The 23604-nt window shown below is 44.1% G+C and overlaps 1 protein-coding gene across 3 annotated transcripts in view; it reads right to left on the bottom strand.

Annotated features, from left to right (window-relative positions):
• Nucleotides 1-296: 296 nt before the first annotated feature.
• Nucleotides 297-23604, bottom strand: part of LOC136863371 (uncharacterized) — a 114358-nt gene continuing 91050 nt past the window's right edge. For all 3 annotated transcript variants that reach the window (XM_067139773.2, XM_067139772.2, XM_067139774.2), the window contains exons 3-5: nucleotides 16659-16697; nucleotides 10716-10862; nucleotides 297-1574 (exon numbers count right to left, since the gene is read on the bottom strand). In XM_067139773.2, coding sequence (XP_066995874.1) covers nucleotides 1480-1574; nucleotides 10716-10862; nucleotides 16659-16697 — 281 coding nt within the window. In that variant the 3' untranslated portion in view covers nucleotides 297-1479. The remainder of the gene's footprint in view (nucleotides 1575-10715; nucleotides 10863-16658; nucleotides 16698-23604) is intronic.

Genomic DNA, 23604 nt, shown 5'->3' with positions numbered 1-23604 from the left:
GTTTATTCTATTCTTTTATAGAGCGGGCAGTCAGCTGTGGCTTATAGAAATTAATAATCAGCAAAATATATTTAATAGTATGATGGATAAATACAACCTCTTTTTAGCAAGTTTTGGACATGTATACTTTTTACATCACAATTCCAAGTTTCTGCGTGATATCTTGTTATCTTTTACGGTACAGGTATACGTTCATTCATATTTCCAGAAATCTGAGACTTGGTGATCATCCAGGGTATAATTTCAGTCATTGAGGTACAGAATTATAGCTTACTCTATGAATGATTTCGTACATGTATGAGGAGTATAATAATTTTATTGGAAAATAAGTTGTTTACATAGGCGTCAAATACATAAGTGCACTTCACAATAATCCTGCAAACAGCAGGAACCAAATCACATATCACATGCATTAAGCTGATATGAATAAAGTATTGGAATGTTGAATTTATTAAGTCTTCTCGTTTGGCGCTTTCTGGTTCCTCGTACTCCTCAAAATAATGTACAAAAATATTTCCAATATTTCCTTGTTAAGTCCAACTCCTTGGGAAGGCATATTAAACCGTGTGCAAGAAATATTTAGAGTGAGTATTCGTGCAAGCCCCTCTGTGTATTAATCCAAAGTTAAATACTTCACGGTCCTAAGTTATTTGGGGATAAAATTAAACAGTGTGCAAGGAGTATCTAGAGTGAGTATTTGTGCAAGCCCCTTTGCCTATTAATCCGAAGATGTATACTTCATGTTTCCTAGAATATTTATGGATAAAATTAAACAGCGTGCAAGGCGTATTCGGAGTGAATATTCCTGCAGCTCCATTTGTATACTAAGCGGAAGTTGAATACTTCATCTTTCCTAAGATATCTGTGGATAAAATTAAACAGTGTGCAAGAAGTATCATGATTGAGTATTCGTGCAGGCACTTTTGTCTATTATCAAAAGTCGAATACTTCACATTTCATAGGATATTTGTGAATACAATTAAACAGTGTGCAAGAAGTATGATTGAGTATTCGTGCAGACACCTTTGTATATTAATCCCAAGTTGAATACTTCACATTTCGTAGGATATTTGTGGATAAAATTAAACAGTGTGCAAGAAGTATCATGAATGAGTATTTGTGCAGGCACCTTTGTGTATTAATCCAAAGTTGAATACTTCATGTTTCCTAAGATATTTGTGAATAAAATTAAACAGTGTGCAAGTAGTATCATGATTGAGTATTCGTGCAGGTCCCTTTGTGTATTAATCCCAAGTTGAATACTTCATGTTTCCTAAGATATTTGTGGATAAAATTAAACAATGTACAAGAAATATCATGAGTGAGTATTCGTGCAGGCCCCATTGTGCATTATCCGAAGTTGAATACTTCAAGTTTCTTAAGATATTTTTGGATAATTTAGTCCACATTTCCTAGTTCATAGCTTGATTGTAGTGAAGTAGATCAGAATTGTATTTCTCCATAATTAGAAGTTCATCTTCAACTGAACGCTACGGCTAGTAACTCCATATTAACGATACTGCAGATGATCTCCTTTACGGTCTGGAGGGAAAGAAAGAAACTCGCTCGGGGAGCTGAAAAGAAAGAAAAAGTTACATTACCGAATTGCGTAATTTAATACTTATCCTTACAAGTAGGGCTGGGATTTCTACGATATCATATCTCTAAGTTGCTCTCTTCTTATGAAGTTAAATTAAACAGATCTTCAGCTTTTGTGAACACGATGATGCTGTTTTTATTGGTCACATAAATGCATATTTTACTAATCCGGCTCCTTTGCTACATTGCTAGTACATTGGTCTCCGGTTCAGAGGACCCCGGGCTCGATTCGTGGCCGGGCCGAGGATTTTAACTGGGTATGGTTAATTGCACTGGGATTGGGTTTATGTGTTCGTAAATACGTCTGTCTTCATCTACCCATAAAAAATATAACACACTACCAACTACTACAGAAACACGCTAACATTTAACGTAGTGTTTGTGTTGGGAAGGGTATCCGCTTCAAGTGCCAAACCCAATAAAGTGCGAAAAACAGCAGGAATAAAAAATGTATATTTTACAATATAATTAAGTCATATTTGACGAAAAGTGGTATAAGAACACATTTTTGTCATAGAACACAAAACGCAATTTCTCGAATACAAGACTATAAGTTAGAGCCCTGCGCGGATACACAAAATATTATCCGCATTCGTCCATACATCCGCACTCGCATCCGCGAATGGTTATCCGCGGATATTGTAAACATTTAACTACAGTATATTGCACCAAAGGTAATGAAACGAATAGATCTGTTAACATACTACAATAGGCCTGACAGCTGGCACCAGAACCCCTACAGTCATAGGTTTATGAGGGATTTTCTCCTGCGACAACTACCGACGTATTGACCTTTGTTCATTCCTTCCATTAATTCCGGGCAGGAGCCAGTTAGGCTTAGGTCAGATTTTCGGTTTCATGGTCTCAAGGCTCTTTATATATCACCATTCTCCCATATCAGTGTCAAGGATCGCCTAACCACAAGCAAAAATAAGGGTATACTGAGTGCAAATCAATAAACTTCATTATTTAGAAATTGCCCGGCTCCATAGCTAAATGGTTAGCGTGCTGGCCTTTGGTCACAGGGGTCCTGGGTTCGATTCCCAGCAGGTTCCGGAATTTTAACCATAATTGGTTAATTTCGGTAATAATCTGGAAAGGCTAGGTCAAGCAGCAGGGAAACCTTTCTGGACAGTAATAAAGAATCTTAGGAAGGGAGGGAAAAAGGAAATGAACAGTATTTTGAGTAATTCAGGTGAACTCATATTAGATCACAGGGAATCACCGGAGAGGTGGAGGGAATATTTTGCAAATCTTCTCAATGTAAAAGGAAATCATCATGGTGGTGTTGCAAACAGCCTAGCTCCTGGGGAGGGGGAAAATGATATTGGTGAAATTACGCTTGAGGAAGTGGAAGGGATGGTAAATAAACTCCATTGTCATAAAGCAGCAGGAATAGATGAAATTAGACCTGAAATGGTGAAGTATAGTGGGAAGGCAGGGATGAAATGGCTTCATAGAGTAGTAAGATTAGCATGGAGTGTTGGTAAGGTACCTTCAGATTGGACAAAAGCAGTAATTGCACATGTCTATAAGCAAGGGAACAGGAAGGATTGCAACAACTATCGAGGTATCTCATTGATTAGTATACCAGGCAAAGTATTCACTGGCATCTTGGAAGGGAGGGTGCGATCAGTCGTTGAGAGGAAGTTGGATGAAAACCAGTGTGGTTTCAGACCACAGAGAGGCTGTCAGGTTCAGATTTTCAGTATGCGCCAGATAATTGAAAAATGCTACGACAGGAATAGGCAGTTGTGTTTATGTTTAGTAGATCTAGAGAAAGCATATGACAGGGTACCGAGGGAAAAGATGTTCGCTATACTGGGGGACTATGGAATTAAAGGTAAATTATTAAAATCAATCAAAGGCATTTATGTTGACAATTGGGCTTCAGTGAGAATTGATGGTAGAGTGAGTTCTTGGTTCTGGGTACTTACAGGGGTTAGACAAGGCTGTAATCTTTCACCTTTGCTGTTCGTAGTTTACATGGATCATCTGCAGAAAGATATAAAATGGCGGGGAGGGATTCAGTTAGGTGGAAATGTAGTAAGCAGTCTGGCCTATGCTGACGACTTGGTCTTAACGGCAGATTGTGCCGAAAGCCTACAGTCTAATATCTTGTAACTTGAAAATAGGTGCAATGAGTATGGTATGAATATTAGCCTCTCGAAGACTAAATTGATGTCAATAGGTAAGAAATTCAACAGAATTGAATGTCAGATAGGTGATACAAAGCTAGAACAGGTCGATAATTTCAAGTATTTAGGTTGTGTGTTCTCCAAGGATGGTAATATAGTAAGTGAGATTGAATCAAGTTGTCGTAAAGCAAATGCAGTGAGCTCGCAGTTGCGATCAACAATATTCTGTAAGAAGGAAGTCAGCTCCCGGACGAAACTATCTTTACATCGGTCTGTTTTCAGACCAACTTTGCTTTACGGGAGCGAAAGCTGGGTGGACTCAGGATATCTTATTCATAAGTTAGAAGTAGCAGACATGAAAGTAGCAAGAATGATTGCTGGTACGGAAAGGTGGGAACAATGGCAGGAGGGTGCTCGGAATGAGGAGATAAAGGCTAATTTAGGAATGAACTCGATGGATGAAGCTGTACGCATAAACCGACTTCGGTGGTGGGGTCATGTGAGACGAATGGAGGAGGATAGGTTACCTAGGAGAATAATGGACTCTGTTATGGAGGGTAAGAGAAGTAGAGGGAGACCAAGACGACGATGGTTAGACTCAGTTTCTAACGATTTAAAGATAAGAGAGATAGAACTAAATGAGGCCACAACACTAGTTGCAAATCGAGGATTGTGGTGACGTTTAGTAAATTCACAGAGGTTTGCAGACTAAACGCTGAAGGCATAACAGTCTATAATGATAATATATGTATGTATGTATGTATGTATGTATGTATGTATGTATGTATGTATGTATGTATGTATGTATGTATGTATGTATGTATGTATGTATGTATGTATGTATGTATGTATGTATGTATGTATGTATGTATGTATGGTTAATTTCGCTGGCACGGGGGCTGGGTGTATGTACCGTCCTCATCATCATTCCATCGACATCACGACGCGCAGGTCGCCTACGGTAGTCAAATCAAAAGACCTACATCTGACGAGCCGAACTTGTCCTCGGACACTCCCGCCACTGAAAGCCATACGCCATTTCATTTCATTTAGAAATTATCAGCAAAATTATCCGCACTGCAATAGAGTTTGCATCGCCACAACACTGACTTTGCGGATATCGGCGGATAAATCCCGATATCCGCATCTGGGCAGGGCTCTCACTATAGACTATAACACCAGAAGGATCTTCAAGTTTGAGAACTTGAAACTGAATGTCATCATCCAGTGCAACTCTGTTGAAAAATAAGACTAAAATAAGCTTATCTGCCATGTACTGTCGTTCTATCTAAATAGGCCTACACGTTCTTGTCTTCATGGAAAGATTTCTTTCAGTTGTTCTATTTGTATAGAGCGACCGAGTGAGCTGGCGTGTGGTCCGGTCCAAGTCGCTCTTAGCTTGTATTCAGAGGGTGATGGATTCGAACCACACTTGGTAGTCATGAAGGTGGATTCCCATGGTTTCCCATGGTTTACCATGTTCACACCTTAAAACACGATCGCTTCCTATCTCTGTCCTATGCCATGGTCGCCATAAGAGCTATCAGAGCCAGTACAACGTAAAGCCAATAGGGTTGTAGAGGATGACAGTCTACTCTGTTTATTTAGAAAAAGTTCAAGAAAACTCATGTCCTGGTATTTCTCAACGTGGTGGAGCTCTTCATAGGTACACTCCTAATGAAGGTGAGCTGTATGTAAGTTTCTAACCATATATCAACCCTACTGCCAATCTTAAATTTCTGGTATAACCGAGAATCGAACCCGGACCTATGAGGATGGTAGCTAATATTGCTAAACCTTACGCTACTGAGACCGGCGACAACGAGTTAATATTCACCAAAGTAAATTTTGTAGGATGGTGAATAAAAAGTTTTCTAAGGAAATTTTGGAGAATATCTCATTTCTTTTGCACTATATTTCCAAGATTTAACCCCATATTTTGGTATTTTAGTGCAGAAGTGCCCATACCATGCCCGAGTCAAAAATCCCAGAGCTACGTATAAAACATTATGAATAAGCTACTCCTTATTAATGTAATCCAAAATACTGTGTTTACTATAATACTCTCTCTAACTAGCAATATTTTGACAGCATATACAGGTTGTAACAATAAGGCAGGCTAAATTTTCAGGACATATTCCTCACAGTGAAAAAGAAAAAATGTTCGCCTCTGTGGTGTAGTGGTTAATGTGATTAACTGCAACCCCCGGAGGCCCAGGTTCGAATCCCGGCTCTGCTACGAAATTTGAAAAGTGGTACGAGGGCTGGAACGGGGGCCACTCAGCCTCGGGAGGTCAACTGAATCGGTTCGATTCCCACCTCAGCCATCCTGGAAGAGGTTTTCCGTGGTTTCCCACTTCTCCTCCAGGCAAATGCCGGGATAGTACCTAACTTAAGGCCACGGCCGCTTCCTTCTATCTTCCTTGTCAATCCGTTCCAATCTTCCCATCCCCCCCCCCCCGCAAGGCCCCTGTTCAGAATGGCAGGTGAGGCCGCCTGGGCAGTTGTATCCGCAGACCCAGAATCTGAAGCTCCAGGACACTGTCCTTGAGGCGGTAGAGGTGGGATCCCTTGCTGAGTCCGAGGGAAACACCGACCCTGGAGGGTAAACAGATAAAGAAGAAGAAGAATATTAGTGGAAATACGCACACAATGTCGTCGTTGCGGATAACCGATTTGTATAGCGCCACAGAAAGTAGTGGAGACTTTGCATGTGCTGTAAGGAAGGGTAGCAGGAGATACATATTTTTTGCCATGGTCATGGACACTGAGGGATGATTCGCCCGCTTGCCGCAAAGATTCGTGATTTTTTTTTTTTTTTTTTTGCGACGCACCGACACAGATAGGTCTTATGGCAACGATGGGACAGGAAAGGCCTAGGAATGGGAAGGAAGCGGCCGTGGCCTTAATCAGGGCTGCCGACAGAGGGGTTCGAGCCCACTATCTCCCGGATGAGAGCTCACAGCTTTGCGCTCCTTACCGGACGGCCAACTCGCCCGGTATTCGCGAGTTTGGCAGTCTCTTTAGTGTCTGTTGGTTTCTAAGTGTGTAGTCGAATGCTAAACGATTTTTAATTGTATAATCACACCGTACTTCTATTTCATGTCCGACTCGTTGGCTGAATGGTCAGCGTACTGGCCTTCGGTTCAGAGGGTCCTGGGTTCGATTCCCGGCCGGGTCAGGGATTTTAACATTTGTGCTGTCCCCAATATCCCTGCAACTCACACACCACACATAACACTATCCTCCACCACAATAACACGCAGTTACTTACACATGGCAGATGTCACCCACCCTGATCGGAGGGACTGCCTTACTCGGCTAGAAACAGCCACACGAAATTTTAAAAAATCTATTATTACCCCACTGAAGTTGGTAAATGGTCAACCTTTACCTCCCTGTTGAAATTCACTCAGAGTGTGTAGCTTTTTTGTAGTTTTGATATTTCCCTTCCCCCTCACCCCGCACCCGCTATATCCCACAAATCCGGGTAAATTTTATTTTTTGTACATCTTTTGCCCTCCCAGCACCACCACTTCTAATTCCCGATCAACACTAGTGGGTCCGGAAACGCTTTATTTCTGCGTTAGAAATAATTTTCTACATTGTTCATTTTTTTTTTTTTTTTTGTTATTTGCTTTATGTCACACCGACACAGATATGTCTTACGGCGACGATTGGATAGGAAAGGCCTAAGAATTGGAAGGAAGTGACCGTGGCCTTAATTAAGGTACAGCCCCGGTATTTGCCTGGTGTGAAAATGGGAAACCACGGAAAACCATCTTCAGGGCTGCCGACAGTGGGGCTCGAAACCACTATCTCCCGATTACTGGATACTGGCCGCACTTAAGCGACTGCAGCTATCGAGCTCGGTAGCTGTCTGTTTGGTCTGGTACCTAAAGCCAATAGTCTGCCTCTGTGATGTAGTGGTTAGTGTGATTAGCTGCCACCCCCAGAGGCCCGGGTTCGAATCCCGGCTCTGCTACGAAATTTGAAAAGTGGTACGAGGGCTGGAACGGGGGCCACTCAGCCTCGGGAGGTCAACTGAATCGGTTCGATTCCCACCTCAGCCATCCTGGAAGAGGTTTTCCGTGGTTTCCCACTTCTCCTCCAGGCAAATGCCGGGATAGTACCTAACTTAAGGCCACGGCCGCTTCCTTCTATCTTCCTTGTCAATCCGTTCCAATCTTCCCATCCCCCCCCCCCGCAAGGCCCCTGTTCAGAATGGCAGGTGAGGCCGCCTGGGCAGTTGTATCCGCAGACCCAGAATCTGAAGCTCCAGGACACTGTCCTTGAGGCGGTAGAGGTGGGATCCCTTGCTGAGTCCGAGGGAAACACCGACCCTGGAGGGTAAACAGATAAAGAAGAAGAAGAATATTAGTGGAAATACGCACACAATGTCGTCGTTGCGGATAACCGATTTGTATAGCGCCACAGAAAGTAGTGGAGACTTTGCATGTGCTGTAAGGAAGGGTAGCAGGAGATACATATTTTTTGCCATGGTCATGGACACTGAGGGATGATTCGCCCGCTTGCCGCAAAGATTCGTGATTTTTTTTTTTTTTTTTTTTTTTTGCGACGCACCGACACAGATAGGTCTTATGGCAACGATGGGACAGGAAAGGCCTAGGAATGGGAAGGAAGCGGCCGTGGCCTTAATCAGGGCTGCCGACAGAGGGGTTCGAGCCCACTATCTCCCGGATGAGAGCTCACAGCTTTGCGCTCCTTACCGGACGGCCAACTCGCCCGGTATTCGCGAGTTTGGCAGTCTCTTTAGTGTCTGTTGGTTTCTAAGTGTGTAGTCGAATGCTAAACGATTTTTAATTGTATAATCACACCGTACTTCTATTTCATGTCCGACTCGTTGGCTGAATGGTCAGCGTACTGGCCTTCGGTTCAGAGGGTCCTGGGTTCGATTCCCGGCCGGGTCAGGGATTTTAACATTTGTGCTGTCCCCAATATCCCTGCAACTCACACACCACACATAACACTATCCTCCACCACAATAACACGCAGTTACTTACACATGGCAGATGTCACCCACCCTGATCGGAGGGACTGCCTTACTCGGCTAGAAACAGCCACACGAAATTTTAAAAAATCTATTATTACCCCACTGAAGTTGGTAAATGGTCAACCTTTACCTCCCTGTTGAAATTCACTCAGAGTGTGTAGCTTTTTTGTAGTTTTGATATTTCCCTTCCCCCTCACCCCGCACCCGCTATATCCCACAAATCCGGGTAAATTTTATTTTTTGTACATCTTTTGCCCTCCCAGCACCACCACTTCTAATTCCCGATCAACACTAGTGGGTCCGGAAACGCTTTATTTCTGCGTTAGAAATAATTTTCTACATTGTTCATTTTTTTTTTTTTTTTTGTTATTTGCTTTATGTCACACCGACACAGATATGTCTTACGGCGACGATTGGATAGGAAAGGCCTAAGAATTGGAAGGAAGTGACCGTGGCCTTAATTAAGGTACAGCCCCGGTATTTGCCTGGTGTGAAAATGGGAAACCACGGAAAACCATCTTCAGGGCTGCCGACAGTGGGGCTCGAAACCACTATCTCCCGATTACTGGATACTGGCCGCACTTAAGCGACTGCAGCTATCGAGCTCTTTCTACAATCTAGATAATACATTAATCATGGAAAATGCACAGTAACAGAACGTATAGGCACACAACACATGAAATTCCTTGTTACAGGAAATGTTTGGAATGCCCTCAGTTAGCAATGATACATGAATCGGTGATATATCGGCGCATCCACAAATCAATCCGATGGCTACTACGGAAGATTTTGGGCAACAGATGGGTTGTCGGGCAGGTTCGACTGACATCCAATAGAGAAGTATACGTCAAGATGGAACCAATAAGAACAACAAATTAGAAAGAGAATATAGCTGTTTCATGAGCACATTTTCCGTATGAATAATGACCGGCTCACAAAGAAAATCTGGAATTTTCTCAAATCTTATTTTTTTTTGCAAGCTGCTTTACGTCGCACCGACACAGGTAGGTCTTATGGCGACGATGGGATAGAAAAGGGCTAGGAGTGGAAAGGAAGCGTCCGTGGCCTTAATTAAGGTACAGCCTCAGCATTTGCCTGAAGTGAAAATGGGAAACCACGGAGAACCATCTTCAGGGCTGCCGACAGTAGGGTTCGAACCAACTATCTCCCGATTACTGGATACTGGACGCACTTAAGCGACTGCAGCTATCGAGCTCGGTTTTCCTCAAATCAAAGGCATCTATGTTTTTTTTTTTTGTTGTTTTTTTTTTGCTAGTTGCTTCACGTCGCACCGACACAGATAGGTCTTATGGCGACGATGGGACAGGAAATGGCTAGGAGTGGGAAGGAAGCGGCCGTGGCCTTAATTAAGGTACAGCCCCAGCATTTGCCTGGTGTGAAAATGGGAAACCACGGAAAACCATTTTCAGGGCTGCCGATAGTGGGGTTCGAACCTACTATCTCCCGAATACTGGATACTGGCCGCAATTAAGCGACTGCAGCTATCGAGCTCGGTGCATCTATGTTTAGATGGTTCCAAGAGTGTGAGAAAGATCTGAGAGAAGTAGGCGTTGCGGAGGATAACATCAATGGCAGGGTTAGTTTCAGAAGCATGGTGAAAAGCTATCAGGAGACAAAAACCCAAAAGACAGAGGAGCCCTTTTCCAGAGGAGCGGAAGAAAATGCTGATCGATGAGCTCAAGAGATACTGGCAGGATGTCAAAGCCGGCAGACGAACAAGACACAGGCACTGAAAATGAGATTGGTTGTTAACACGCAGTCCACAGAAACTCAATTCGAGAAACATTTATGGACCCATGTCCATTAAACATATTTTCTTCTCCTGCGTGTGAGAAATGTGTCCAGAGACTTTGGTCGTACCTCTTATGTTACACCTTACATACTCTAAAGTACAATATTCCAGAAACTTGTTCACAGAATTGAAAAATAAACCTGTAGTTTACCTGAACTGACAGCCCAGGGACAATTAAGTAAGCATGTCTTCTCTTTGCATTTCCAGCCGTGAGACACATATGTGCAGTCTGAACAGCACCGTGGTGTGTCTACGTAGATCCACTTCTCCTTGACCATATCCCCAGCGATGTAATAGTCTGAAAAAGGATCTGCATTAATCAAGGCTATTTTGAATTGATTATATGCAGTAAAATTTCACAGCTTCATTTCTCATGCAGCATACTAATGATTCTTACACATTGTGGAAACAAACAAGATGTATACATTTTTAAAGATCAGATGTTGCCAACAATCAAAAAATATGCCCCAAGATAATTAATAAGAATGATATTGGCCTTAAGTCCCACGGTGTAGGGGGCAACGCGTCCGCGTATCACCAGGCGGCCCAGGGTTCGATTCCTGGCTGGGTCAGGGGTTTTTAATTGTAATGATTAATATACCTGGCCTGGGGACTGGGTGTTTGTGACGTCCTCAATGTTCCTTTCCTCGCACACAACATTCCACACTACCGCAATTCCAATAACACGCAGGTTCATACAGTATGGTGCCAGTAGGGGCAAAAGATCCACATGGGTCAACGCCAAGAACAAATAACATTTTTTTAAATACTAGAAAATTAATGAACATCCCATTTAATTTTATTAATTCTTCTGAAGTACATCTGAGTTAATACAAATGAAAAGAACCCCGTGGTGCAACAGCCCCTTAGGGACATGGTCTACAAAGATGACTGTTGCCGGACCATACATTCTGCAGACGGTGGAATGGCACTTGGTCAACTTAATGACTTCCTCTTCACTAGGACCGATCCTTCTTGTACCAGCCAGCTCCTCAGTTGGTCTCACGAGGCTGATTAAACTCAGTTGTAGCCTTCAATTCAGAATTGAAATCTCTGGGCTCGCAAGGAATCGAATCCAGAGTCTCTAAGTAAAAGGCAGGCACGCTACCCTACATCATAGAAATGGTTTCATACTCGTTGCAGTGCTTACACCCTTTGACGTCGACCTCCATACGTCGTATTGACCACCTTTTCTTCACATGCTGCCGACCTCCATTTTCTTACTTTCTTAATCGGCTTACCCTCCAGGGTTAGTTTTCCCTCGGACTCAGCGAGGGATCCAGGCAGTGTCCTGGAGCGTGAGTCATTGGTTCAGGGATACAACTGGGGAGAATGACCAGTACCTCGCCCAGGAGGCCTCACCTGCCATGCTGAACAGGGGCCTTGTGGGGGATGGGAAGATTGGAAGGGATATACAAGGAAGACGGAAGAAAGCGGCCGTGGCCTTAAGTTAGGTACCATCCCGCATTTGCCTGGAGGAGAAGTGGGAAACCACGGAAAACCACTTCCTGGATGGCTGAGGTAGGAATCGAAACCACCTCTACTCATTTGACCTCCCGAGGCTGAGTGGACCCAGTTCTGGCCCTCGTACCACTTTTCAAATTTCGTGGCAGAGCCGGGAATCGAACCTGGGCCTCCGGGGGTGGAAGCTAATCACACTAACCACTACACTACAGAGCCGGACGCCGACCTCCATGCAGCCCTAAATTCATTTTGTTCTAGCTTGTGAAATTTTAAAGTTGTCGAGATGGAAATGGTATATATTTGAAGGTACGTGTGAATCACAAATTAGTGTTTCATTGTCCGGCTCCGTGGCTAAGTGGTTAGCGTGCTGGCCTTTGGTCACGGGGGTCCCGGGTTCGATTCCCGGCAGGGTCGAGAATGTTAATCACCACTGGTTGATTTATCTGGCACGGGGGCTGGGTGTATGTGTCGTCTTCATCATCACTTCATCCTCATCACGACGCGCAGGTCGAATTCGGGAGTCAACTCGAAAGACCTTGCGACCTTGCGAGTTTTTTTTTTTTTTTTAATAGTCTGACCTTGTTCCGGCTGAAAGCATGTGGGTTGAAATTTTTGCTGCATTTCAGCGGATATATGTTTGAAGACAGGATGGTTCCTTATGTATACTGATAGTATTAATTGCCATCTCTTCACTAATATGAATGTTGACATCAGCTGGTGAGTATACCTGTAATTCGTTCAACGCCGTGAAACTTCTTACGATTCGTATTGCCGGGCTTAGTGGCTCAGACGGTTGAGGCGCTGGCCTTCTGACCCCAACTTGGCAGGTTCGATCCTGGCTCAGTGCGGTGGTATTTGAAGGTGCTAAAATACGTCAGCCTCGTGTCGGTAGATTTACTGCCACGTAAAAGAACTCCTGCGGGACTAAATGCCGGCACCTCGGCGTCTCCGAAAACTGTTAAAATGTAGTTAGTGAGACGTAAAGCAAATAACATTATTATTATTATTATTATTATTATTATTATTATTATTATTATTATTATTATTATTATTATTATTATTAATCGTATTTACTTAACTCGCGGTCACTTTAAAATACGTGATATTGCTTGGCGCAGAACGATTGCACGGTGCAGTTCGAATGAAAGAGAAGTAATTAAATTTAGTATCCGGCTCCATGGCTAACTGGTTAGCGTGCCGGCCTTTGGTCACAGGGGTCCCGGGTTCGATTCCCGGTAGGGTCGGGAATTTTAACCATAATTGGTAAATTCCCCTCGCACGGAGATTGGGTGTTGAACAATTGTTTACGTCTAGGCAGACATATCAATCAGTGGAGATACTTTCGCTCATAGTGCAATCTCAGTGCACCGTACTTGAAATAGGAGCTTTGAGAAGAACCTCAGTTTACTAGTTAGCACCTTGGGAAAGATATATCATTCAAAATGACGAGCACACTGGGGCATAACACGTGATTTATAGATTGAGAAGCCAATATACGTTAATATTGATATTTTCAAACAGTGAAAAAGATCTGTTAGTCTCCTCTTGAAAAGGTAATTTTTGATAGTTGATATTATTCTTGGGGTCCGCCTCTGTGGTGTAGTGGTTAGTGTGATTAGCTGCCACACCCCGGAGGCACGGGTTCGATTCCCGGCACTGCCACGAAATTTGTAAAGTGGTACGAGGGCTGGAACGGGGTCCACTCAGCCTCGGGAGGTCAACTGAGTAAAGGTGGGTTCGATTCCCCCCTCAGCCATCCTGGAAGTGGTTTTCCGTGGTTGCCCACTTCTCCTCCAGACAAATGCCGGGATGACACCTAACTTCAGGACACGGCCGCTTCTTCACATCCCCCAGCAAGGCCCCTGTTCAGCCTAGCAGGTGAGGCCGCCTGCGCGAAGTACTATCATCCTCCCCAGTTGTATCCCGATCCAGAGTCTGAAGCTCCAGGACACTGCGCTTGAGGCGATAGAGGTGGGATCCCTCGCTGCGTCCGAGGGAAAAACCAACCCTGGAGGAGGAGAAGAAGAAGACGAAGATGATATTATTCTTGGGACTTTCTCTGGCCAATAGTCCTGAATACTTGTATGTGCAGAAACTATTCCGTAATCAATGTTATATGGTTTCTGTGTTAATAGGTAATTCAAGTTATATGGATCTAGGATTGGCATACATATCTAGGGATCGAAAAATTGTACCACACGGGAAGGGAGTGTGATAAGTAAACTCGTGGCGTCATCCTGAGGTGGTACACCTCTAATGGAGTTGAGCTGTATGTACCATTGCAACCACATACCATGACCGTCAAGCAATCGCTGACCTCAACCACATTTTCTTCTCGTACCATCTTTATAATGTACAGAGGAAAAATGCATAACAACGTTACTTTCATTGAGCTTCCAGCTACCACTCAACATACAGAGCATTTTATCATACCAGCAACCAGAGGTGTATAATGCCATCGCCATATCCTTAAAAGACACCGATTTAACACTATAAAGTTTGACGTAATACAACATCGGAAAAAAATATCTAAACATACTACAGTTGCAGTGTTTCATTTTCATCTTTCTCTCTCTCTCTCTCTCCCTCTGTGTGTGTGTGTGTGTGTGAGAGAGAGAGAGAGAGAGAGAGCATTCTGTAAAGACTCAGAACGTAATCGAAGTACAATATTACGGAAGATTCATATACATCTATGTATTCTAAATGTATATTTAATGTATAAGTTTTATTTGTATTCTAATGTATATCTAGCTGTCTGTTTTTTGTTTTTTTTTTGCTAGTTGTTTTACGTCGCACCGACACAGATAGGTCTTATGGCGACTATGGGACAGGGAAGGGCTAGGAGTGGGAAGGAAGCGGCCGTGGCCTTAATTAAGGTACAGCCCCAGCATTTGCCTGGTGTTAAAATGGGAAACCACGGAAAACCATTTTCAGGGCTGCCGACAGTGGGGTTCGAACCTACTATCTCCCGAATACTGGATACTGGGCGCACTTAAGCGACTGCAGCTATCGAGCTCGGTAGCTGTCTGTTTGGTCTGGTACCTAAAGCCAATAGTCTGCCTCTGTGATGTAGTGGTTAGTGTGATTAGCTGCCACCCCCAGAGGCCCGGGTTCGATTCCCGGCTCTGCCACGAAATTTGAAAAGTGGTACGAGGGCTGGAACGGGGTTCACTCAGCCTCGGGAGGTCAACTGAGTAGAGGTGGGTTCGATTCCCTCCTCAGCCATCCTGGAAGTGGTTTTCCGTGATTTCCCACTTCTCCTCCAGGCACATGCCGGAATGGTACCTAACTTACGGCCACGGCCGCTTCCTTCCCTCTTCCTTGTCTATCGCTTCTAATCTTCCCATCCCCCACAAGGCCCCTGTTCAGCATAGTAGGTGAGGCCGCCTGGGCGAGGTACTGGTCATCCTCCACAGTTGTATCCCCCGACCCAGAATCTGAAGCTCCAGGGCACAGCCCTTGAGGCGGTAGAGGTGGGATCCCTCGCTGAGTCCTAGGGATAATCCGAACCTGGAGGGTAAACAGATTACGAACGAACGAGCCTAAAGCCAATGAAATAACATTTAAAATATCCAGCATAGCAGCCCTCCTGCCATTCTTTAATTTCTGGCAGAACCGGGAATTGAACCCGGGCCACCGTGCAAGGCAGCTAATAGTGCTCACTATTACGCTACGAAGGCGGACGACAGTGTGGTAACATTTATTGTGTGGACTGACAATGTCACAACGGTTTTCGAACTTCTAATCTCTGAACAACGCAGCGCCCCCAGCCTTACAGCGAAGACTTACAACTCGTTCAGTTTATTTCAAAAAAATATATCAGTAAATAATGACAGAAATAGAGTCTCCGTGTCTCAGGCGGCAGCGCATCGGCCTTTCACAGCTGGGTTCCGTAGTTCAAATCCCGGTCATTCCATGTGAGATTTGTGCTGGACAAAGCGGAGGCGGGACAGGTTTTTCTCCGGGTACTCTGGTTATCCCTGTCATCTTTCATTCTAGCAACACTCTCCTATATCATCGCATCTGTCATTCATTAATCATTGCTCGAGAGAAGTGCGACAGGCTTCGGCAGCCGGCACAATTCCTATCCTCGCCGCAAGATAGGGACTTCATTAATACTATCCCTGACCCGGTCAATGACTGGAAAACAGGTTGTAGGTTTTCATTTTCAATGACAGAAATGGAAAGTAGCAGAGTACTAGAGTAGGTCAAAACTCGTTACAATTGTGAATTCAGGAGGCAGGCGACTCGAGCCCGACTATCAGTATTATTCGGAATGGTCCATCCGTGGTTCTCCATTTACGTTCTAGGAAACTACTGCGATGTTATCGGGTGGGCAATCTCCAGTTATTACAAAGACACGTTTCATTGCAACAGAACTATCGTCGTCGCGCCTGGAAAAACCGCTATGTGATAATGATGTGATAGAGATACTGACCCGCAGCACATCAAGAGGGAGAATTCTTTGAATATACTCGTGCAATATTGCACCTTAGATGACAGAACCTTACCGGCCAACGTTCTAAGCTCAAATATTTCACATATCGGTTTTTGCAGGTGCAACGACGATATCAGTGTCCACAGTAAGTAAGTTCTTAGTTCCTAAAAGAAACAAGTAATCAGTACATACCCAAACCACAGGTCGGACAATCATCGGTTGTAGTTTTATCTACAAAGAAAGAAAAAAACGAGCATTAACTATATGATCCAAGGAAATAGGTCAGACAAGTTACAATATACACAGAGGCGTATAGGCTATCCTCAAATAAGACAGGGCTGTATTAAAATATCTCAAATATTACATAACAAAATATTCGTCTTAGGAAAGGTAGACATATTTATTCATTTGTTTCTTATTATTTATTTATTTATTTATTTATTTATTTATTTATTTATTTATTTATTTATTTATTTATTTATTTATTTATTTATTTATTTATTCGCACTTTTCTCCTTAATATAAGATTACAAAATTTATTATTATTATTATTATTATTATTATTATTATTATTATTATTATTATTATTATTATCTTTCTTTCTTTCTTTCTTTCTTTCTTTCTTTCTTTCTTTCTTTCTTTTCTTAATCCGTTTAACCTTCAGGGTTGGCTTCTCCCTCGGACTCAGTGAGGAATCTCACCTCTACCGTCTCAAGGGCAGTGTCCTGGAGCGTGAGACATTGGGTCGGGGATACAACCGGGAAGGAGAATTAGTACCTCGCTCAGGTGGCCTCATCTGCTAAGCTGAACAAGGGCCTTGTGGGGGAATGGGAAGATCGGAAGGGATAGACAGGGAAGAGGGAAGGAAACTGTCGTGCCCTTACGTTAGTTACCATCCCGGCATTTGCCTGGAGGAAAAGTGGGAAACCACGAAAAATCACTTCCAGGATGGCTGAGGAGGGAATCGACCCCACGCCCCACTCTACTCAGTTGACCTCCCGAGGCTGAGTGCACACCATTCCAGCCCTCGTACCACTTTTCAAATTTCGTGGCAGAGCCGGGAATCGAACCCGGGCCTCCGGGGACGGCAGCTAACCACACTAACCACTACACAACAGAGGCAGACTATTATTATTATTATTATTATTATTATTATTATTATTATTATTATTATTATTATTATTATTATTATTATTATTATTATTATCGTCGTCGTCTTACGTATCCCAGCGTCACCGATAACCTCGGTATGTTAGTGTGACGGTAATAAGGCAAAATTTTACAGAGGGCTGATCACCCTGCTGTTTTGCCCCTCTAAAACGTCAATCGCCACCACTAGATCGGCAATTAAAAGCCTCATAAAAATAATAGGATCTATAGCACTACGTATTAGGTAAGCGATAATAAATTGAAGTGGCAGTACGCTCGGGCAGGTCATGTACAGTGAGACCCACGTGGCTGTCAGTTAATACGGGCAGAGGCGGGCCTCGCGACCAGCTGGATGGGATGCGCGGGTCGGGAAACGTCTCACTACCTCAATTGGGCCTGGGACATTTGGCCTCATTCATGAAGCAATGTCAAGGAAATCTATTTAACTCTCGAGGAATTGAATACGTAGGAGGACTTCTGTAGCCCCATCACATCCCTCCTTAATATGTCGTGAACCGAGGACAAGGAAGTCTTGATCAACATGCCTCTCTGATTGTCAACGACTGACTTCAGTGGTACACTCATGGTCGCGCTCAGATCGCAGTACAGCGGGTTCGATCCCAGCTGCGGTCAGTGGAATTTGAGGGTGTATCACCTCGGATTTCGGCACGCTAAAGAACTCCTGTGGAGCAAATTGCCGACATCCTGGTTTCTCTTAAAAAGCATACCAATTGAATGGGTTTTACACGTTAAGAAGTCTTCAGAAATCACTTTCAGATTCATCCACATCTGTATTCTCTTGCTGACACAAAAACTGGGCTTGTACGGAAGAATCAGCGACAAACGTTGTACACCTCGCCCGTTTTACGGCATTTGATTGTAAAATAAGCATTGCCTTATTCTTTAATATCCATTTAACCAATAAACGTGCGTAGTTCTATCATGTTGGGGAAGTTACTGTAAAAGTGGCACACACCCAGCAGAGTGGCTACGGTGTAACAGCTCTGCATTCGGGAGGTGGTGGACTGAGAATGTTTTCCTCTGGTCTCCCATTCTCCCTTTCAGGCAAATGCCGGGACAGTTCCTATTATATGCCACAGCCGCTCCCCTCTCCCATTCCCCTCACCTCACTATACCGCTACTCATCTCCTGGTCAGAGAGAGGGCGTCAACCAGGAAGAGGCTCGCCCTACCCCCTTCAGGGTACGGAATGAAAGCAAGAAAGCGACATTTAAAGCAATTTGTAGCAAATGTTGCCTTTTAAACTAATTCTAAGAGCATAGAAGAGTTCCGTCTTATTGACAAAATGTAGATAATTCTTCGTCATTTTACAAGCCAAGAAATCTCAATGATAATTTTTTCCTTCCTTTCGATTGGCCCTATACTCGGAGACTTAGCATTTTCAGCCAAGCAGGTTTTTTTGTGGCAGCAAGTGTACTAATTTACATTAAGAGAACTGGATCGTGCTGGCCACAGGACACCTCGTAATCTTCAGGCCTTCGGGCTGAGCACTGGTCGCTTGGTAGGCCATGGTTCTTCGGGGCTGTTGCACCATGATGGTGTCCAAACGACAAGGAGGCAGTGAATCTGACGTCATCCTTTAAAAGATCGTCATCAAGTAACAGAGATGATGGATGTCCTAATTTAAGACAGGAGAAGTAACATTCAGCAGCAATCAATTTTATGGTAGGCACAATGTAAGACAGGGTCAAAGTGAGAAAAAAACCTTTACGATAAACTAGTGCTCACGGACGAAGCACAGTCTGTGATATCTGTGTCAGAGAGCGACGTAGGACACTTCTCTCAAGGTGATTGCTAAATCAATTTAGTTTCCCCCGTACAAGGGGAAACGCGTGATGATCTTTGAAATCTAGAGCCATCCTCAACAAGTTCTTGACACAAATTTCAAAAGACAAGTGCTTTATTCCACTCTTCAGGCTAAGTTAATATTGTTGAGGGAGTAAGATGGAGAAGGCCGAAGTAATGTCTTGCATACCAACAAGGGGAACACCAGACGTGTTTCTTCCTCCGGGCTGGGTAGCTCAGGCAACAGAGCGCCGGCTTTCTGAGCTCAAGTTGGCGAGTTCTATCCCGACTCAGTCCGGTGGTATTTGAGGGCGCTCAAATACGGCAGCCTCGTGTCCGTAGATTTACTGGCACGTTATAGAACTCCTACGGTACAAAATTCCGGCATCTCGGCGTCTCCGAAAACCGTAAAAGTAGTTAGTAGGCCGTAAAAAACAATAGCATTGGTATTATCCTACGGACTACGAAAATTCAGTCCTCCAACTGGCCAGATAAGTCAAGTGCAGCGATACCGATTTGCTACCAGAATATTACAGGCTCGATTTTCGCTATCTGTCCTTTTCTACCAATGCATTTATTTACCTTACATTAATGCTATACCGCGTTTCACGAGAGTTTGCCTTTGCACGTGGACATACACGTAGCTGATTAGAGAAGCAAGCGTCGCACTCACTCGACTGTATGCGAGCTCGAAGAAAAACAGTCATCATCATCATCATCATCTGTTTACCCTCCAGGTTCGGTTTTTCCCTCGGACTTGGCGAGGGATCCCACCTCTACCGCCTCAAGGGCAGTGTCCTGGAGCTTCAGACTCTTGGTCGGGGGATACAACTGGGGAGTATGACCAGTACCTCGCCCAGGCGGCCTCACCTGCTATGCTGAACAGGGGCCTTGTGGAGGGATGGGAAGATTGGAAGGGATAGGCAAGGAAGAGGGAAGGAAGCGGCCGTGGCCTTCAGTTAGGTACCATCCCGGCATTCGCCTGGAGGAGAAGTGGGAAACCACGGAAAACCACTTCGAGGATGGCTGAGGTGGGAATCGAACCCCCCTCTACTCAGTTGACCTCCCGAGGCTGAGTGGACCCCGTTCCAGCCCTCGTACCACTTTTCAAATTTCGTGGCAGAGCCGGGAATCGAACCCGGGCCTCCAGGGGTGGCAGCTAATCACGCTAACCACTACACCACAGAGGCGGACGAAGAAAAACAGTACGTGGCATTAATTTTATTTTATTTTAGTTTATTACATTTAGAGAGTTTGGAAGAATACGTAATCAAATTAAAATATGATTGTCATATAATACCGATATATACTGTATATGCTTTTTTATATAAAATAATGATTAAATAATGAGAAATGAAGGCACAAGACATGGTGTAATACAGGAAGCCTTTTCGTAGTGGGGAAAAGTCCCAAGCTGTACAGCGTGGACATAAGGTGTTGCATCTTGCAGCAGCAGTCACTGTCTGTATTCAAAGTGAGAGAAATGGAGCAAGAGGTAGAACCATCGCGTGTAGTGAAGCACAAAAGATGAAAACCGCTCAGAAGTGACCATAGGCAGTGCAATGTCAATGTGTTCAATAAACTAAGTGAACAGAATACAGGTTTAGTCGTTTATTCAGAAGTTCAGACCTTCGCACTGTTGCCGTATGCGATGCGCAGCCCTGTACGTCCAAACACGAGACGTTGACGGGGTGGAGGTCGGTAACTACATGCTCAGCGAAACACAACTCTTTCTTTGGCGGAGGCGTGGACGTACCATGTTTACACCAGGATTAAACTCTCGTGAAAAGACATATAGCAGAGGCTGCCTGGCCGAGGCGGTAAAAGCATGCCCGGTTCACCCGGAAGGAGAGGGTTCGATTCCCCGTCCGGAAATCAGAAGTTTTAGAAACGAGATTTCCACTTTCCGAAGTGCACATGGTCCTGAGGTTCGTTCAACCTACACCAAAAAGTGAGTACCAGGTTAATCCATGGGGGCTAACCACGCTGCCCCATAAAGTGCTGAGGTTGCGGATAGTGGAAGCTTTTACCTTCCACACCTCCAAGGGCCTTTATGGCCTGTACGCCGGTGACTTTTTTAATGCTAGCGATACCCGCATTGAAGACAATTAGAAATCGGTTCTGAACTCTGGTGGTAAGAACAATAAACAGCCCAATAATAACTTATCTCTAACCAACATCTCTCTGCATGTCCAGCTCCGTGGTATATCGGTTATAGCTAGTAGCTGACGTTAAGGAAGGCCTGGGTTCGAATTCCGGTGCTGCGAGAAATTTCAGATCGTCAGTATGGCCTCCATCGCAGATGTGCTTGAAAAGAGCTGCACGACATCGGGGCGAGGACACGAGAATTTACATGTCCGACTCATGGCTGATTTCTACAGCACCGACCGAGCGAGCTGGCCTCGCGGTTAGGGTCGCGTAGCTGTGATTTTGAATTTGGGAGGTACTGGGTTCGAATTCCACCATCGACAGCCCTGAAGGTGGTTTTGCGTGGCTGGGACTGTACCTTAATTAAGACAACAGCCACTACCTTCCCAGTCCTAGCCCTTTGCCATTCTTGCGTCACCGAAAACCACTCGACACACCTCAGTAACTAACTTACTTAGCAGAGTCATCTCCAAACAGGCGCTTGAAGGCGTGGAAGGTAACCTCGGCACTTTATGGGGTAGAGTGGTTAGCTCTACGCCCGGCCGCCTTTGCCCCCAGGAATTAACTTGGTACTCATTTTCTGGCGTGGGCTGAGTGAACCTCAAGACCATATGCACCTCCGGAAGTGGAAATCTCGTTCCTTAAATTTTTCGACTTCCTGGCGAGGAATCGAACCCACGTTCTTCCGGATGATCCAAACCGCGTACACCATTAACGCTTCGGCCAGGCAAACCCTTTCTAACTAACTAACTAACTAACTAAGTTACTCACTTACTTACTTACTTATTTACTTACTTACTTACTAACCAAATACAGTAATTAACTACTAATTAACACAAAATTGCAATCAATTAACTACAACGTGTACAGTAATGTTCAGTGCTACAGATGGTCAACGTTTCCATGTAGCTATTGAGTGCTTATGGCAATTTTGAAACTTAAGATAAATTAATTGAGAGGAGTACTGAAATCTAGGCATCATTGATGTGCGCATTGCACAGCGTATAAACCAAACCCCATGGCGCAACAGCCTCGAAGACAGAAGTGTTAGCAGCACGGTGAATCCTCTCGGCCGTTCTTCTTCGCTTTCTAGACCGGGGCCGCTATTTTACCATCAGATAACTCCTCGAACCAGCACTCAAATCCATGTAAAATTCCCTGACCTGGCTGGGAATCGAACTCCGGGCCTCCGGCTAAGAGTCAGGCGCACTACTCCTACAACGCGTGATTGCACGGCCTGTATAAAGGTGTGAAACAGTTCCTGCTACAGAGTTCTTAAATATGACCTTGATGTGATTCGGGGGACATTCAAATTTAAGAGTGATAAGAACGTTGATTGGTCAATTTACGATCCTCGGGGTAATGGATTCGATTCCCAGTTGGGTCGAAGGGATTTCAATTTTAAACGATTAATTCCACTTGCTCGTCGACTGGGGGTTTGTGATGTCCCAACGGTCTACTCGAACCCCTAAAATTTATGCAACTCACCAACATAACTCTAGGCACCACTTGTTATTTGGCAAATGAATGTGTATTCTAACCAAGTCGTGCTTAGAAAACAAGGCTCTAGTGATCATAATTACTATTGGCCTTAATTATTGTGACTCACATTGGATTGAAATAAATGTATGCAATTATTCTGCGAGCACCTGGTCTGAACTCTGAATCCTGAGGACTTTGAAACCTATCCCATCTTGCGTAATGAAACCAAACTTGCGATACGAGATGCCACAGTTTAAACTCGTGCATTATTTGTTCAGTAACAGATCAACTCTGTCTGCGTTATGGAGAACAATATAATTCCTAGGTATTGCCAAGAGAATTTAACGACTTAAATCCTCATTCATTATGCAGAATTACAAAATGAATATTTCTTAAAAGTTTCACAAAATGAACAATTCTCACAGATATAACCGAAAATGGTCACCGTTCTTTTTTTTTTTTTGCTAGAGGCTTTACGTCGCACCGACACAGATAGGTCTTATGGCGACGATGGGATAGGAAAGGCCTAGGAGTTGGAAGGAAGCGCCGTGGCC

This window comes from Anabrus simplex, chromosome 2 (assembly GCF_040414725.1).
Source record: "Anabrus simplex isolate iqAnaSimp1 chromosome 2, ASM4041472v1, whole genome shotgun sequence".
NCBI lineage: Eukaryota > Metazoa > Arthropoda > Insecta > Orthoptera > Tettigoniidae > Anabrus > Anabrus simplex.
The sequence above is the reverse complement of the archived record's forward strand: the minus strand, read 5'-3'. Positions and strand labels throughout refer to the sequence as shown.